The following is a 12,085-nucleotide window of genomic DNA, read 5'->3' as shown; positions in this document are numbered from 1 at the left end:
ACTTTAGACTCAGTTGCAGTAAATATATATTATCTAAAGTCCCTACTTTAGACTCAGTTGCAGTAAATATATATTATCTAAAGTCTCTACTTTAGACTTAGCTGCAGTAAATATATATTATCTAAAGTCCCTACTTTAGACTCAGCTGAAGTAAATATATATTATCTAAAGTAACCATATATAACTCCACCATCTTTCCATTCTTTTAAGTAGAAGTTCGACCCGCTGATACACTTTTGTAAGCCTGCCGTAATCATCACTTCAATTTCACCCATCAACTCGTAAAAATCAATGTTACACCCTCAGGATATGATTTTAATTTGCTCCAGGGTTGGCATCGTATGGTGAAAAAATCGTATAGAGGATATAGTAATTATATAATGCAAACATCTCCAGATGTTATACATGTACTGTACATGTTAAAAATTATTAACAAAATAGTATGTTAACCTTAGTAACTACAGTTACCTACAGTAACTTTAGTATATTTAGTGTATTTATTGATTATGATCTGCAATGTGCTATGTGCAGTACATACCACAAAGAGTTCTTACCTTCAAGACAGACGTACAGATATCATAAACTATGCATTCACTTTAAATAAGTTTAGCTTCTAAACACACTTGAAGCTAAGTTTTGGTGTGTACTTTTTAACTATTTTACTGAATTTCAACTTTTTATCACTAAACTTTTATCACTTATCGGTTTCTGGTTTCGTTTTCGCTATAACTTTTAGCCGACCTGATTAAAACCTTTTTCCACCTAATTCGTCAAAGAAACCTGAGCAATGTGGTTCTTGAAAATGTTCTGTTTAATATGTATTGAAGTGGAGTTTTGTTAGCAGGTTAGGAGAAGTTGTCAGACCACTGATCTTCTGTTTGAAGGGATTGAGACTTCAACCTTGCTAACGATGTTAAAGGGAAAATATTATTGTTTTACACACAAGAAATGCTGCTGACAAAAATTGATTATCGTGTCTTTTTTAATCATTGTGAAAATGTTTTCGGCGAACAAAATTTCGGTATCTTTGTTATTTTACGTACATAAAAAGCACACCAACTACCAAATTTGAACTCGTGCAAAAGTTTTGTTGAATTTGTATGGTGAAATAAGATTTTTGTTTGGCGAAGTAGAAAAATCATCATGTTCCCCTTCGTAAGATTAAAAAATCGTATAACAGGGCAATCGTATCCTGAGGGGTGCACTGTATTTTATTTTTATTGTTGTTTAATGCTATCCTATAATGGTGACGGTGAGAGGAGAGAAACACCGGGATGTACTAGTGTCGTCTTTCCAGCCTCGTGTGTCTCCTTCTTTATTCAGCCTTAATATTTGTTCATACCAAAAGATTTTGTTATTGTCAACATTTAATAAGTTTTCAAACAGTGATAGTGTAGCGACACCTAGGAGCCCCAGTGTTGATAGTGCAGCGGCACCTGGGAGCCCCAGTGTTTATAGTGTAGCGACACCTGGGAGCCCCAGTGTTGATAGTGTAGCGACACCTAGGAGCCCCAGTGTTGATAGTGTAGCGACACCTAGGAGCCCCAGTTTTGATAGTGTAGCGACACCTAGGAGCCCCAGTGCTGATAGTGCAGCGACACCTGGGAGCCCCAATGCTGATAGTGTAGCGACACCTGGGAGCCCCAGTGCTGATAGTGTAGCGACACCTGGTAGCCCCAATGCTGATAGTGTAGCGACACCTGGGAGCCCCAGTGCTGATAGTGTAGCGACACCTGGGAGCCCCAGTGTTGATAGTGCAGCGACACCTGGGAGCCCCAATGCTGATAGTGTAGCGACACCTGGGAGCCCTAGTGTTGATAGGGCAGCGGCACCTGGGAGCCCCAGTGTTGATAGTGTAGCGACACCTGGGAGCCCCAGTGCTGATAGTGCAGCGACACCTGGGAGCCCCAATGCTGATAGTGTAGCGACACCTGGGAGCCCCAGTGCTGATAGTGCAGCGGCACCTGGGAGCCCCAATGCTGATAGTGTAGCGACACCTGGGAGCCCCGGTGCTGATAGTGTAGCTACACCTGGGAGCTCCAATGCCAATAGTGTAGCGATACCTGGTAGCGCTAGTGCTGATAGTGTAGCGGCACCTGGGAGACCTAGTGCTGATAGTGTAGCGGCAAATGGGAGCCTCAGCGCTGATAGTGTAGTAATACCTGGTAGCGCCAGTGCTGATAGTGTAGCGGCACATGGGAGCCACAGTGCTGATCATGTAGCCATGTAGGTTGTGTGGTGTCTTTACTAGCCTGTCTTGACAAACTGTTGTTTTTTGCGGAGTTGTCCCCCGGCGAGTGGGGCGAGCGAAACGACAGCATGTCACAAGACAAACTGCACCTGATGCATCAGCTGCATTAAAAGGGAGTTAATCTCTTTCATTTATGTGGCTTGGCTGCGATGTTATGTCAGTCGCTTCATTGGTTATCATAATGGATTTCGTGCAAAAATTTATGTAGAATAAAATAAGATAGCAGAGTTTCACCAGAGACCAGTCTCTGCAGTAAACTTTAGTAGAACTTAAGAACTTAGGCAACAACAGCAACTAAACATGTTGTTATTTGTGCGCTCAGTCAGTTTTATTTGTATTTTTGTATCAGTCAGTTTTATTTGTTCTTTTTGATTTTAGTTTTAATTAATTTTATTCTTAAGTTCTACTAAAGTTTACCGCAGAGACTGGTCTCTGGTTAAACGTTTTATCTGTTTTTTTACATAAATTTTTGCACGAAGTCTGTTATGATTACCAATGGAGCAACCGACATAACATCGCAGCCAAGCCGCATAGATGGAAGAGAACAACTCCCTTTCAGTGCAGCTGATGCATCATGTGCAGTGCATCCTGTGACAAGCTGTTGTTTTGCTCGCCCTACTCGCCGGGGGACAACTCCGTAAAAACAACAGTTTGTCAAGACAGGCTACGTCTTTACATACAGATCTAAATTTTTTGCCTTTTGTTTTTCATGATTATGTGAGCGTTGTTCTCAATCAGGTAGTCAAGGAATGTTTCGATTTTGTTTATTGGTTCTTGCAGCCTTTTATATTTTTATTTTCAAGTAAGAGCAGATACAATAGATATCATTTCAACAACAAAAGTTTCAGCCTATGAATCAACAGGAAAGCAAGACCTATGCGCTCACACAAGTGTTTCGCTTCCAAACAGCGACAGGGCTGTTTCTATGCTGGTATTGCAGCGCCGTATGCTGGTGTATGCAGCGCTGTATGAGAGTGTATTGCAGCGCTGTATGGTGGTGTATTGCAGCGCCGTATGGTGGTGTATTGCAGCGCCGTATGGTGGTGTATTGCAGCGCCGTATGGTGGTGTATTGCAGCACCGTGTGAGGGTGTATTGCAGTGCCGTATGGGGTTGTATTGCAGTGCCGTATGGTGGTGTATTACAGCGTCGTATGGTGGTCTATTGCAGGGCTGTATGGTGGTGTATTGCAGCGTCGTATGCTGGTGTATTGCAGCGCCGTATGCTGGTGTATTTCTAAGCTATCACCGTATGGGGGTGTATTGCTACACTATCACGGTATAGGGGTGTATCGCTACGCTATCACTGTATGGGATGTAAAGCTACTCTCACTGTATGGGGTGCATTGCTACGCTATCACTGTATAAGGGTGTATTGCTACGCTATCACTGTATAGGGGTGTATCGCTACGCTATCACTGTATAGAGGTGTATTGCTACGCTATCACTGTATTGAGGTGCACCGCTACGCTATCACTGTATTGGGTGTATTGCTACGCTATCACTGTATGGGGTGTATTTCTACGCTATCACTGTATAGGAGTGTATTGCTACGTTATCACTGTATAGGGGTGTATTGCTCTGCTATCACTGTATAAGGATGTATTGCTGCGCTATCACGGTATAGGGGTTTATCGCTACACTATCGCTTTATAGCAACTTCGTGAATATCATAAAAACGAGAGCAGATTCCAGCCTTTCTGGTTGCTATTTAAAGGTACAACACGACAGGCAAGTTTGACCTTTACAAGGCTGATTACATTAAGCTCTATATTGACACGGTCATGGCAGCTGTTTACAAAGAGCATCCTAGTGGCATCTTTGTAAGTTCGAGTCCTTCTAACGCTGCTCAGTCAGAGAAAGAGGGTTGGATAGCCCTCAATCCTTACGATACAAGATACGGCGATGGTGAGTGCCGGTGTACCCCATAATACAAGTTCTCATTATACAAACAGATGTCTATAGCTGCTCTGATTGATTATTTGAACTGTATCTTCTATTCAATGATATTTGTTAAGGATGTTTTTAAAGCAGCCGTAATGTTTTACGATAAAGATGTTTGTTGTTTCAGTCACATTGGTCAGCTAAGGAGTATTCAAGAGTCTCAAAAGCGTTCTGCCAAAAATATTGATAACTAAAACGCTTGGCCATTTGTCTAGATATTATCGCATTCTTTATGATATTATCATTTATTTGTAGTACACTACTACAATTACACGCCTGGGAGATATTATGTAGACACTCATCCAAGGTCAAGATTTTTATCTGAATATGGCTATCAGTCCTGGCCGTCAACCAAATCACTTGTTCCGCTCACACTACCTGCTGACCTCTTCGAGTTCAGCAATTTTGCTTTTTACAGAAACCATCATGGCTCAGGTGTGAATGATAGATACTCCATTCTTGTTGATTGCAACAGTACCTCTACATACCAGTTGTTAAGTGCGCCGTATTGTTAGTTAATATTTCGGACCTTTACATACGCTTTCAATATACTTAGCAATATTGGCAATATTGAGCTATTGCGTTATGGATTATTGATACAACGTATTAACAGTAGGATTTACATTCAATGGAAGAACCTGTAGTTGTTGTCAGCTATGGCACATGCCATCAGCTAGTTGTGCCATCATTATTGGCTTATCTGAATACTTCAGTCCTACTATCAAAGGGTGAATTATTAGCTTCAGGGTTAGCAATTTTACGCTGGTGGCTCGAGTTTACTCTTGAGTTTCAACCAGCGAGTATTTTTCATGACAATCTTAAGTGGTCTTCTTCATAAATTGTTGGCAGATATTTTAAACTAGTCATAGCAAACTAAATTGCATTGTTGTTTGTGCAGAGGAAACAATATATGGTTGGAAGTGCTTCCTGTTGCCACCAGCAGGCTTGTTGGAATCCAACCGTAAAGTGTTATTTGTAGATCAGGCCAACTAGAGCACCTGCAGGGCTACTAATCTCAATTAGGTGATTTGGTCAAATCCAAAATTTTTCTCATCTAAAGAGCTCGTTTGTCTAATCACTGGGTGGCTGCATGGCAACCAAAGCGACTCTTGATGTCAAAAACCTCGGTTAGACGAACCACCCGAAGTTTCTAATGCATAAAAGTTTAAATTAACTGGTTTCAATCATGCTCTATTTCGTTTGGCTAGGAGTAACAGAAACTTGCTTTTGCTTGGACAACACATTTTAGCGAATGTATTTTTTACTTTATGGCCTCACCATCACACATTTTTTTGTTTAAATACTTTGATTTGAGTGAAGTATAAAACGTTTTAAATGGAATCGCACCACGTTAACAGTAGAACTATCATGAACAATGCTATTTTCCTGAGTTTGGTTAAAAGCTGTGTGGCCTCTCCTCACAAAGTTTGGTTGCTTTAGCTGAGATTTGTGCACTTTGGAAGTTTCGGTTGCCGTGCCTCAATTGTTTGAGTTTTGTTGTTTAAGTTGTATCACAGAATGGCTAATGAGCTGAGATGAGCGGCAAATTCACATTAAACAGTCATATCTTTCCAGTTACAACATAGATGTTTGTGAGCAACTTTTAGCCCAAACTGTAGCTTAATAAGAGGTTGCTACTAACTGTTAGGGTAGCATACAATGCATAGTCTCAAGCCTAACAAGATCTTATGGGAAATATTGCAGGTCAGGAGCAAATGAATGCTCAGATACGTTACTATTTCAACAAACCAAACGCTTCACTAATAGATCCGGTGACTAACTTCACCCACTATGTGTATCTCACTCAGGTCAGTTTATGACTATCTCACTCAGGTCAGTTTATGACTATCTCACTCAAGTCAGTTTATGACTCTCTCACTCAGGTCAGTTTATGACTCTCTCACTCAGGTCAGTTTATGTCTAGCTCACTTAGGTCAGTTTATGGCTCTCTCACTCAGGTCAGTTTATGACTATCTCACTCAAGTCAGTTTATGACTCTCTCACTCAGTCAGTTTATGACTAGCTCACTTAGGTCAGTTTATGACTCTCTCACTCAGGTCAGTTTATGACTATCTCACTTAGGTCAGTTCATGACTATCTCACACAAGTTAGTTTATGACTATCTCACTCAGGTCAGTCTTATGACTATCTCACTCAGGTCAGTTCATGACTATCTCATTCAGGTTTGTTTATGACTATCTCACTCAGGTCAGTTTATGACTATCTCACTCAGGTTTGTTTATGACTATCTCACTCAGGTCAGTTTATGACTATCTCACTCAGGTCAGTTCATGACTATCTCACTCAGATTTGTTTATGACTATCTCACTCAGGTCAGTTTATGACTCTCTCACTCAGGTCAGTTTATGACTATCTCACTCAAGTTTGTTTATGACTATCTCACTCAGATCAGTTCATGACTATCTCACTCAGATTTATTTATGACTATCTCACTCAGGTCAGTACATGACTATCTCACTAAGATTTGTTTATGACTATCTCACTCAGGTCAGTTTATGACTATCTCACTCAGGTCAGTTTATGACTATCTCACTCAGGTCAGTCTTATTATTTTTTACTTTTACTAGCATTTATCATTTTATGTCAACCTGACTCAGTTCAATTTCTTTATATTTATCTCATTTATGTTTGACTTTATACATACATCATTGTTTTTCTTTGTTTGCCTTGCCTCATGCTTGTACTTCTGTGTTTATACTATTCAGGTATGTTTATGGGTTTCTATTTTACTCAACCTTATTTTTCTATGTCTCCCTTAATCTGTTAATCCCTTAATCCCTTAATCTGTTTCTTTTTGACTAAAGCCAACCTTACTATAGCATTCTCACTTCAAATCTCTCTTTATCTAAGCCAATCAAATCTTTCTTTATACTATATTAAGACTTTAGATTTAATATGAAGTGTTTCAAAATAAATGGATGTTACTAGATTTTATCCTTTTTGCAACCTAGTATATTTTAATACTTTCTTGTGATTATTATTTTGATAATATCCATGGATAAGCTAAGACGACGTATATTCTTTTTATCATACAGATTAACCAAGCGATGTACATTCGCATGGTATCAGAATTCTGCAGACGTAGTCAAAGTTACCTTTATGGAGACGATGGTTTGACAATGGGTGCTTTGTACTGGCAGCTAAATGACATCTGGCCAGGACCTAGTTGGTCTTCACTCGGTGTGTCTTCTATGCTTCCAGTATTGTTTACGTACTATTATATTTATTATTATATATATAAATAATATTGTGCCATAAAATATTTTTATATATTATATATATTTATTAATTAAAGCAAGTTACAGAGTGACTAAAATTTATTGCACTACAATATTGTTTATTCATATGGTTTACAGTAAGATCAAAAGCAACATCTTCAAATCTCAGCAAACCACACTCGTCAGGTGTTAAAACCATACCAAGTTAATGCAGTTGTACATATCAGCTACCAAGAGTAAGGCCTAATGTTTAAACAAATTATGAGTTATTACACAATAAATGTTTTCTTCTGTGTCTGCAAGTACTGATCAGCTCATTTCTGATGTTAAGGGTGCCAAGATAGTTGTTGCAAATTATGATATGCTTCTCAGCCAGGCAAAGGTTGCATTGCTTGTTAGTTGTAGAGTATAGCCTTTCCTTTCTAATCACTTTTTAGGTTACATCGTATCTCTCAACTGCATCTTTCAGGCTCCATATAAATGGGCTTAACGACGTAACAGTCCTTTTATTCCCATTTCTAAAAGAGCTCATATGGTTGTATCTATTTTTAATGTACCAGTGGTTATACCTACATACGTTTCTTGTGCGTTATGCTCTGTTTTTTACGATGACCTAGTATATAACCGATTCAACCAGACATTCTCCTTCAAGGGGACACTGACATTCACCTGCTCCACAGTTGCATCTTCTTACATTCTCATCTTCATTCGTATTGCTCTGTTGTAATAGCAACTTGTGTGCGGATATGCATGCAGCTGTAGCTGCATACCAACGTGGAGCACTTTATACACGAAGTCACCACAATCAGACTAACTTTATTATATATTATCTTGTTATAATTATATATTATATTGTGTCTCTCTCATTGGCAGATTGTATGTTATTCTTATGTTATTCTACAACATTTCCATATTATGTCATGTTAATCTCAATATAGGTTTTTCAAATTAAAATGCATGTTATGTTAGTTGTTCAATTTTTATTTGCTCTCACTTGTATAGTTAATGCTATAGGCCAGGGGTGAGAGAGTGTCGGCATTATACTTCATAACCAAATGTAATAACTTTCGTACTGTATTTGTTGGTTTTGCTTGCTGTTCTAGAGTAAATAGTCAAAGTAAAAACATTAAATTCCTAACTTTGCTCACCAATTGATTTATTCCATTCTGACAGTCAATATGTGTGTAATCAATAGCTCATGTTGAACACATTTTAGAATATTCTGGCAAATGGAAAATGCTGCATTATTATGCAAAGAAGTTCTTTGCCCCTGAGATGATAAGCATGTCTATTGAGGCTGATAATCTTACCATATACGTCGTCATGGATTCAGACAATGGATTTCCCTACAATCTCACTCTTTACTGTTTCTCTTGGGACTCCTATGAAGCAAAGTACGAGAAGCTACTTCCTGTTAAGCTGGTGCGTGAACACTATGGATGTTTCTTTAGATACGCATGAAATGGAAACTAGTTGTCATCCTTCAACTATAGCTTTGAATGGTCCCTTACTCTTCTCATTCTTCTTTTTATTTACATAAGCAGTCAAACCCGGCATTGTCCGAGTGACAAGGTTACCATGTTGGTAACCTTGTCTGCTATTTCACATGCATAGCAGGACATGTTGGTAACCTTGTATGCCCTCTACTGACATGACAATGGATATCAATGGATCGGCTCAACAATTATGTCAAACTTATCATGCATTTCAAACCTTCCGCCTTTCCATGTATTTAGCCTCATAAACACACAGCATGTAGTCATCATGCTTGGCAATCCAATAAGTTCTCTCATTCAATAGACTGTGTTTTAATTTAAACTCCTAAACTGCTAAAATATGGGCAAATAAGAGCAAATCTTGTGTTTTTATATCGATAACCATTACTCACCCTTTTCTCCGATTTCAAACTGTTTATTTCTTTATTACCAACTTATTTCTGTGTATATCGCTGCCGTTCTTTGCATTTCATTGGATTTATTACCAACTTATTTCTGTGTATATCGCTGCCGTTCTTTGCATTTCATTGGATTTATTACCAACTTATTTCTGTGTATATCGCTGTCATTCTTTGCATTTCATTGGATTTATTACCCACTTATTTCTGTGTATATCGCTGCCGTTCTTTGCATTTCATTGGATTTATTACCCACTTATTTCTGTGTATATCGCTGTCATTCTTTGCATTTCATTGGATTTATTACCAACTTATTTCTGTGTATATCGCTGCCGTTCTTTGTATTTCATTGGGTTTATTACCAACTTATTTCTGTGTATATCGCTGCCGTTCTTTGCATTTCATTGGATTTATTACCAACTTATTTCTGTGTTTATCGCTGCCGTTCTTTGCATTTCATTGGATTTGTTACCAACTTATTTCTGTGTATATCGCTGCCGTTCTTTACATTTCATTGGATTTATTACCAACTTATTTCTGTGTGTATCGCTGCCATTCTTTGCATTTCATTGAATTTATTACCCACTTTTTTCTGTGTATATCGCTGCCGTTCTTTGTATTTCATTGGGTTTATTACCAACTTATTTCTGTGTATATCGCTGCCGTTCTTTGCATTTCATTGGATTTATTACCAACTTATTTCTGTGTTTATCGCTGCCGTTCTTTGCATTTCATTGGATTTGTTACCAACTTATTTCTGTGTATATCGCTGCCGTTCTTTACATTTCATTGGATTTATTACCAACTTATTTCTGTGTGTATCGCTGCCATTCTTTGCATTTCATTGAATTTATTACCCACTTTTTTCTGTGTATATCGCTGCCGTTCTTTGTATTTCATTGGATTTATTACCAACTTATTTCTGTGTTTATCGCTGCCGTTCTTTGCATTTCATTGGATTTTGCAGAAACAGCAAACATCTAACTTAATTTTCAATGAAAATCTGGATGACTTTCTTAAGAAAGCAAATTGTACGTCAAGAGAGAAGCATTTCCTGTATGCGGAGTGGAAAGGAATGGTTGGGACGGAGTTGCCTCTGTCAACATACAGAACGGCTGTTGGACTGCGAAAACCTACTATAAAGGTTGGTGATTAGTATTTAACGAGCCCTCAGGAATACCTTGAGACAGATAAACACTGTCTTGTTTAGGTAACGAATAACATGAGCAGGAATTATCTGGTGATTGGCATCTTAAAACATCAGTAGCGTATGCTGCTACCCTCCTCGGGTCATCATAAAAAAGTAATTTAGTATTTCAGCCACAACAGGTAGATAAGATTCACACTAGGCAGGCTTCATGGCCATTTATATTACTGGCAGGTTTAATTGTGTAGTCTAGATGATGTAGCTGCTAGCAGTAAGTGTCGTTGGCTATATGGTATGTACGCATAACTTTTTATTCATATTGGTAATTAGCAACAAAAATATGTTTTTTGTTACATGCCAGAGGTCAGAAACAAATTGAAAAACAGAAATCAGGAATCATTGATCACTAAAAGTATCTAATAGCAATAATGAAGTTAGGAATCTAACTTCATTATTAGGGTTTTTGTTTTAAATTATTTCATAATGGAACTCAGTTGTTCTATTTTGGGAAGGAAATCATCATCTTTCGTGTAGAAGTTCATGTTTTCACCTATATAAGGTCTGTGAAACATCAACGGTTTCAGTGCGGTTTCAATACGCAGTGAGCTGCACTGCATATTGAAAGAAGCCGAGTGCAGATTATTTACTGGTAACATAAAGTACCTGAGAGATTTATAGCATCTTCCGGTGCAATCACTTCTATTGTTTGATTAAACTGGAAAATTTACGTAAGCTAAGAATGTTTGCATAGACTATAGGAGAGTGTGCCAGTGGCTGAAAGGTCATCGATAGTTCTTATAGAATGAAGTCTACTTTTTTAGAAATATGGGACCTTTGTATGTATGTGTGCATGTGTGTGTACGTTTGTATGTATGTGTGTATGTATGTTTGTAGGTATGTTTGTATGTACGTTTGTATGTATGTGTGTATTTATGTGTGTATGTGTGTGTGTATGTGTATGTTTGTATGTGTGTATGTGTTTGTACGTATATATATATATATGTGTGTATGTATGTACGTGTGTATGTACGTGCGTATGTACATGTGTATGTACGTGCGTATGTACGCGCGTATGTACGCGTGTATGTACGCGCGTGTGTGTGTGTGAGTGCATGTGTGTGTGCGTGTGTGCGTGCGTGCGTGTGTGTGTGTACCTGTATATGTATGTGGGTACGTGTGAGTATGTATGTACGTGTGTATATGTGTGTGTATGTGTGTATGTATATGTGTATGTATATGTGTGTGTGCGTGCATGCGTGTATGTATGTCTGTATGTGTGTATGTATGCGTGTGTTTGTGTGTGTGTATGTGTGTGTGTATGTGTGTGTGTCTGTATGTGCGTGTATATGTGTGTGTGTATGTATATGTGTGTGTATGAATATATGTGTGTGTATATGTGTGTGTGTGTGTGTGTGTGTATATGTGTATGTGCGTGTGTGTGTATGTACATGTATGTGTGTATGTATATGTGTGTATATGTGTGTGTGTGTGTATGTTTGTATGTGTGTGTATATGTGTGTGTGTATGTTTGTATGTGTAAAAGTTTTTATTGTAATCATCAACAAAATGATGTTTTTGTTACATGCCAAAAGTAAAAAAAACAATTTAAGAC

The 12,085-nt window shown here is 38.3% G+C and overlaps 1 protein-coding gene across 1 annotated transcript in view; it reads left to right on the top strand.

The window, feature by feature from the left end:
* LOC137389523 (beta-mannosidase-like) overlaps positions 1-12,085 on the top strand; it is a 32,843-nt gene that overhangs the window by 19,289 nt on the left and 1,469 nt on the right. Inside the window, exons 11-16 of the mRNA XM_068075554.1 lie at positions 3,967-4,157; positions 4,449-4,628; positions 5,898-6,001; positions 7,250-7,394; positions 8,649-8,854; positions 10,294-10,470. Of these exons, the coding sequence (XP_067931655.1) occupies positions 3,967-4,157; positions 4,449-4,628; positions 5,898-6,001; positions 7,250-7,394; positions 8,649-8,854; positions 10,294-10,470 (1,003 nt within the window). The remainder of the gene's footprint in view (positions 1-3,966; positions 4,158-4,448; positions 4,629-5,897; positions 6,002-7,249; positions 7,395-8,648; positions 8,855-10,293; positions 10,471-12,085) is intronic.

The sequence above is a fragment of the Watersipora subatra genome, chromosome 3, assembly GCF_963576615.1.
Source record: "Watersipora subatra chromosome 3, tzWatSuba1.1, whole genome shotgun sequence".
In the NCBI taxonomy this organism is placed as follows: domain Eukaryota; kingdom Metazoa; phylum Bryozoa; class Gymnolaemata; order Cheilostomatida; family Watersiporidae; genus Watersipora; species Watersipora subatra.
Note: the sequence above shows the minus strand (reverse complement) of the source record. Positions and strands in the feature narration are given on the sequence as shown.